Raw genomic sequence first — 7,136 nt, 5'->3', positions numbered from 1 at the left:
CAGACTATAATGTGACTATTAATTCCATTCAACTCCATATCTGTAGGGTTAATGGAAATGAAATACCAGCATGAAGCTCATATGTTAGCATTGATTTGTTTTATTTAACCTGAAATATCTCCCAAACTAAGAGAAAGGGTCCTAATCAGTGATCAACTTTGTCCTTGACCTTTGAACCTGAATTACCTAAACGTTTGACCCAGTGAGGGTGATGTTTGGTAAGTTGATTTCTTGTATAATGCTGACCTACTTTACTTCATATTGTCATAATAAAATGTTCATCAGTGAAAAGAAACAAAATCTCACCTTGACCACTGACCCAGTTACCTTGACTATTGGTCAGGTGACCCCTGGTTCCATTCTAACCAACTTTGCTTCATCATGTCATAAAAAATGCTCATCAAAGAAAAGTGAAAGAATTTACCTTGGTCTTTGGAGCTAATGACATTGACCTTTGACCATGATTTTTGACATACTTATGTATTTTTGTGAACGGAACAAATTTCATGTAAAATGGTCAATAAATACTAACGTTAACAGCCATAAACCAAAGTAGTTGACAGAGTGACTACTGAAGGACATCCTATCTCTGACACGGGGACCTGACTAGCTACATCTGAAAGAGACACGGGGACCTGACTAGCTACATCTGAAAGAGGAATATCAATGAAACACCTGAGAAAAAACAAATTTCAACATCAAAAATCCAAGATGGCCACCTGTCGCCATTTTGTTTATCAAATCAGTCTAAAAAAGTTATGTAGAGCTAGAATAATTATAGCATTCAAGGTGGACAGTTACGTCCTTGAATGTTTCTATCGTACTTCCACATGTAAGTCCCTTTTGCCTCCACACTCAATGCCAAATCCATAGGTAAGGGAAAGAACAGTCGGGGCGATCCGATTTAATCAACATTAGTTATACGTTCAGTTTTCACTGTAAATTAAGTTCACAAATGAATGGATGAGGATCGTCACAAAGAACGTCGTTCATGTTGAAGTGGTATCCCGGGTCAAGTGCTAAACAGTCTTCTCTGTCTGTATAACTGTCGACGGGCTCCACTCCTCCCCACTGCCAGTACGTGATGGGCTCGCCGTTATGGTGGCGCCAATCTCCTTCCGTCGCCTTGTCTGTACCGTCAATTATAGTCACGTAGTGGCCTGAAGATACAAGAGGAATATAAAATGTACTGAGAAACGGAAGTGGTAGTTAGAATCCTTCCGTGATGGTTCATATAGATATTCCGACAACGGTTTCTGGTAGTTGTCAATGTCGCGGTAATCAAGTTAGAGAATTAAACAACTTCTTCTATAGTACGATCAGACCTAGAGTCATGTTTTAGCGCGTCATATAACAAAGAATTCTTATGTCTTTACTCAATATATATATATAATGCTTTACTGTACTACACTTGTGATACAAACTTTTCTTCCAGTAAACTTAAAAAAAAAAAAAAAAAAATCTCACCGTACGAGTTGGCAGTGAGGTATTGCTGGACCCGTCTGAGTTTTGAGTCGGTGTCGATCACCAGTAGATGACCGTTATATTCCTCCTTACATGTTGCTACGGCCGCTGTATGATTGAGGAATTCTGGGTACAACCTGATACATACACCCACGTCAGGGAGGTCGGCGTACCCTATCATTTCACATAGGTCTGCCAAAGGAACGGTTTATTTTATTAGCTTGTTACCTTCTAAATCCTGACGTTATTGACAGTGCTACAGTTGGTGTTCAAATCAGTCTAAGATTTGTCTATCTTTTAAGTTTCAACTTGTTTACAAATTAAAGATGTACATGATACACGATATAAAAATGTATATCGATTTTGAATTTGAAGTTTATTTTGTTTAGAAATTCAAAGCTTAACATAGTTCCCAATACAATCCTAAAATTATCAGTCAAATTATAATTAGTTGAAACCTTACTCATGAATTAATTGTAAAACATATACACTGACAGAGAATCTATTACCCGACAGCTAGCTGTACATTTATTGTAATGTTCGTAAAATTAAATTTCGGTCTACTAACGGTCATTAAATTCAGCGCGACTTCTTACATACACAAGTCCTTGTTTTTGCCGGCATTTCAGAACTTTTAAGGAACTAGCTCAAATTGGGACAACCGCAAGATATTTGCACCATGAAATTAAACAGATATATATTTTCGCTAGCCAAGACTTGATTGTGTTAAACTCAACGAACGTTCGTAAGACAAGGTTTCTGATCGTGTTACACTCCACGAACGTTCGTAAGCCAAGACTTCTGATTGTGTGACACTCCACGAACGTTCGTAAGCCAAGACTTCTGACTGAGTTACACTCCACGAACGTTCGTAAGCCAAGGCTTCTGATTGTGTGACACTCCACGAACGTTCGTAAGCCAAGACTTCTGACTGAGTTACACTCCACGAACGTTCGTAAGCCAAGGTTTCTGACTGAGTTACACTCCACGAACGTTCGTAAGCCAAGACTTCTGATCGTGTTACACTCCAGGAACGTTCGTAAGCCAAGGCTTCTGATTGTGTTACACTCCACGAACGTTCGTAAGCCAAGGTTTCTGACTGAGTTACACTCCACGAACGTTCGTAAGCCAAGGTTTCTGACTGAGTTACACTCCACGAACGTTCGTAAGCCAAGACTTCTGATCGTGTTACACTCCAGGAACGTTCGTAAGCCAAGGCTTCTAATTGTGATACACTCCACGAACGTTCGTAAGCCAAGGTTTCTGACTGAGTTACACTCCACGAACGTTCGTAAGCCAAGGCTTCTAATCGTGTTACACTCCACGAACGTTCGTAAGCCAAGGCTTCTAATCGTGTTACACTCCACGAACGTTCGTAAGCCAAGGCTTCTGATTGTGTTACGAACGTTCGTGGAGTGTTACGTAATCCGAAGCATTGGCTAGCGAAGATGCAATATTCGAGACTCTAATTTTATCATAAGGCATACCGAAAGTTTACTTAAAACTGATTGAAGTACTCATACCTGACCGTACAAAGTGGTTAGATCCCGTCGGTACAGCCGTTTGTACAGCCGTTTGTACAGCCGTGGGCTGCGGTGCGGGAGAGACACAGCCAATGTGTAGCGTACAGATGCCATTCAGCCATTGGAAGGAATAGCAATCCGCTTGTTGGAGACAATGGGAGCTACACTCCAGTACGGAGTTGGAGTTCCGAGTGTAGATGGTGCAGTGACTGGTGGGGAGCCCTGAGAATCGTAACACCTCGTATGTCACCTGTCGACTCTCATTCGATATCACGGTCTCTAGAGAGAAATAACAACACCGAATAAAACTGAATATGTTTAGTGAAAGTAAATATGAAAGATATACATTGACGTTTACATAATTGTAAAGTTTTATAAGTTTATCTACGGGTCATTACTGAACGAAGGATGATGAATGTATAAGACTGTCATTAAAGTAAAAAAAACTTAACGACAATAGCCAGACGGAACTGTCATTCATTTATATGTGAAAAAAGGTCCGAGATCTATCAAACACCAAAAACATTCTAAACATAAACAGGCCCCTGGATTTATCAAAAGAAAACTTTCTAAATATATACACGCCCCGAGATTTATCTAAGACAACAAAACGTTCTGATTAAATATGTACACGCCCCGAGATTGATCAAACTCAACAAAACGTTCTACATGTACACGCCCCGAGATTTATCAAGCACAATAAAACGTTCTACAAGGCCCGAGATTTATCAAAACAAAACGTTCTAATTAAATATATACACGCCCCGAGATTTATCAAACACAATAAAACGTTCTACAAGGCTCGATATTTATTAAAACACAATAAAACGTTCTAATTAAATATATACACGCCCCGAGATTTATCAAACAAAACAAAACTTTCTACAAGGCCCGATATTTATCAAAACAAAATAAAACGTTCTAATTAAATATATACACGCCCCGAGATTTATCAAACAAAACAAAACTTTCTACAAGGCCCGATTTTTATCAAAACAACAAAACGTTCCACAAGGCCCGATATTTATCAAAACACAAACGTTCTACAAGGCCCGATATTTATCAAAACACAAACGTTCTACTAGGCCCGATATTTATCAAAACAACAAAACGTTCCACAAGGCTCTCCTAATGTTCATCAAATTTCTTTTACTGAAGGAATTTTTTTTTAAACTATCATTTTCCTTAAATCGATAACGTTTTCCTATGGGAATATTAAGTTAGGTGATTTCCCGGAATATCCCGGCACGATCCAAATTGAAAATAAATCTTGAAATTACAATGCCTTTAAACATAGAGAAAAAAAAACAATAAAAACGTGAAAAACCACGAGAACCAGAAAGAACATATCGTCTTTTTACTTATCGTGATGAAAATTAACAGAATCGCTGTCTCGTATTATAATACTCACCACAGAGGCACGTGATCAGCACGAGACAGAACATAGCATGTCTACTTGTCATCCTCGCCATAGTTGTGATCTGGGGAAGTGTGCTCTTGGAATCAATATTCACAATAAACACGTATTAAGTATGGCGTGTGATTAAACTGAGATTTCAAAGTCGTGATTAAACTGACGTTCAATGTTTACCTAGGCGATGATAGATTATTATATTGGGGTTTGGTGGTATGTCACGTGACTTGGTCGTATTTACAGCTTCTGTATCTTTTGGTGTACTTAATAAGTTCCGAGATTGTGTCGCCTCTGGTGTCTTTTTATACTCACTTTGAATTTGGATTCCTTACATTTAATAGCCTGTTTTAACCCCATATAATGTACAAAATGCCGCCATTAAAATACCCAGCGACGACAAACCAAGAATAAGATGTCTTTGAGACGTGAGTCAGAGCTGGACTACTGTCCTACCAACCCACTCGGGTGTCGGACCAGGGAACACGTTTGTCGAACACCAGCTACTCTGAACATTTTTGGAGTGGTTCACCCGTTGTCAGCATACTGTGACTGGGTGGGCTGTCCTGCTGGATCTCTTCGGCGGTATATTTCAGTCTGATAGCACTATAAAGTCTACATCATTTTCGCTCTATCACTAGGAGACAAGACACGATATATACCACAATTCCACAAAAACATACACGCATATTATATGTTTCACGTATAAACATCTCACACACTGTCTGTCCTTACACTTAAAAGTCTTTCAGATTTTCGTTGGATACCATTACATCTTTTGAAGCATAATGTACTTTCCTTGCTATTATATAACAATTGTGCTACTAGCACTAGCTTTCAGTACCTCCAGTAGCTTGATATTGTGTTTATCTGGTGTACAAAGAAGCACTACCCTAAACCACTACAATTAAGACCGCAAGTATGAGGAGACCTTCTGTTTAAGACTGACAGGACCGATTCACTGCATTGGTCATAAGATCATGTATGTAAAAATAAATGGGAGGGAGGGGGATAGCTCAGTCGGTTAGAGCGGCGGCCGGCCACGTGAGCTCAGGTGAAGATCGGGGCGGGCTCTCCTTGTAGTAGTTGGTGACTACCTTGCTGAACAACATACGGGAGGCCCGTCGCGTGCCATCCAGATGAATTAAGACAAAGTATCTTACCAAAGGATAACAACCACGACAGTACAGACCGGCCTGTTTCTCAGCTTTCCTAGAAACACAAACCGACACGGGTAAGGAGCGTCGAACCACGGACCTCGGATCTTCACCCGAGGTAACGTGACCATCACTCTAACATCCGATCGACGTAGCTATCGCGGTCCCTGATTACTGGAGTGAATTGTTTATTGTTTGATGGAGTGAGATACGTGTATGTAAACACATTAATTAGATTGAATCATCCATCACAACTACCGTATACGATCCAATAATGTTGGAATTCGTGGTGGTAAAAAACATTACATCTCTATAAACACCTGCCTCGTTACAGTTACTGTAATCGGACAGTGACTTTGCCAATATAAGCCATTTGACGGGTAGGAATTAGGATGAAATTATTTTCTCTGTGTAATTCAGCAACAATAGGTGGCGAGATGATCTGTGATTTGCACGTGCACATCCCTATCGCGTGTTGCCTGTACGTGTACGTGTCGTTCAGGGGACATGGGTACCGGTAGTTTAATTCTTACATTAAAAATGAGGGTCCTTTTTTTCCCCAAAAATAAAACTTCAGACGGGGAGTAATTTGAAGTTGTATTCAATTCATAACGGATAAATTTGATGATAAATAATGTATTGCTGTAAAATAGATTTCTGTTTATCACACTGGATAATTGAATGTGTATTGCATGGGTACAGACAATGTATGGGATGGGTACAGATTGTGTATGGGATGGGTACAGACAATGTATGGGATGGGTACAGACAATGTACGGGATGGGTACAGACAATGTACGGGATGGGTACAGACAATGTACGGGATGGGTACAGACTGTATGGGATGGGTACAGACAATGTATGGGATGGGTACAGATTGTGTATGGGATGGGTACAGACAATGTATGGGATGGGTACAGACAATGTATGGGATGGGTACAGACAGTGTATGGGATGGGTACAGATTGTGTATGGGATGGGTACAGACAATGTATGGGATGGGTACAGACAATGTATGGGATGGGTACAGACAATGTATGGGATGGGTACAGACAATGTATGGGATGGGTACAGACAATGTATGCATGGATGGGTACAGACTATGTATGGGATGGGTACAGACAATGTATGGGATGGGTACAGACAATGTATGGGATGGGTACAGACAATGCATGGGATGGGTACAGACAATGCATGGGATGGGTACAGACAATGTATGGGAGGGGTACAGACAATGTATGGGATGGGTACAGACAATGTATGGGATGGGTACAGATTGTGTATTGGTTTTGTTCATTGGGATTCTTGCCATTTATGTTTCAATGTTGCCGCAGAGTGTCGGGATTCCAGGAATGAATGTGTACAGTTTAGGATTAGAACTTGAGCATGTGATACAATAGTGATCAGTTTTGAAGAAAATCTGCGTACAACTGTTCCATATTTTACGTAAACAGAAAACTTTGTTTTTAGTTGATTAAGGGGCCATAACTATGTCAAATAAACAATAGTGGAAATCAAACTGGAGTTTTTAAGGCTTTAAACCTGTTACAAAGTTTGAAGTAAATCCATTAACATTTGTTG

At 40.0% G+C, this 7,136-nt stretch overlaps 1 protein-coding gene across 1 annotated transcript; it reads right to left on the bottom strand.

The window, feature by feature from the left end:
• Positions 1–700: 700 nt before the first annotated feature.
• LOC117340760 lies at positions 701–4,459 on the bottom strand. Its single transcript, XM_033902520.1, has 4 exons — positions 4,399–4,459; positions 2,988–3,266; positions 1,468–1,656; positions 701–1,160 (listed from the first exon to the last, which is right to left on the bottom strand). Exons 1-4 carry the CDS (start codon positions 4,457–4,459, stop codon positions 934–936), a joined length of 756 nt encoding a protein of 251 aa, XP_033758411.1. The 3' UTR covers positions 701–933.
• Between the last annotated feature and the right edge of the window lie 2,677 nt (positions 4,460–7,136).

This window comes from Pecten maximus, chromosome 13, assembly GCF_902652985.1.
Source record: "Pecten maximus chromosome 13, xPecMax1.1, whole genome shotgun sequence".
NCBI lineage: Eukaryota > Metazoa > Mollusca > Bivalvia > Pectinida > Pectinidae > Pecten > Pecten maximus.
This window is presented reverse-complemented; position numbering and strand designations above follow the sequence as displayed.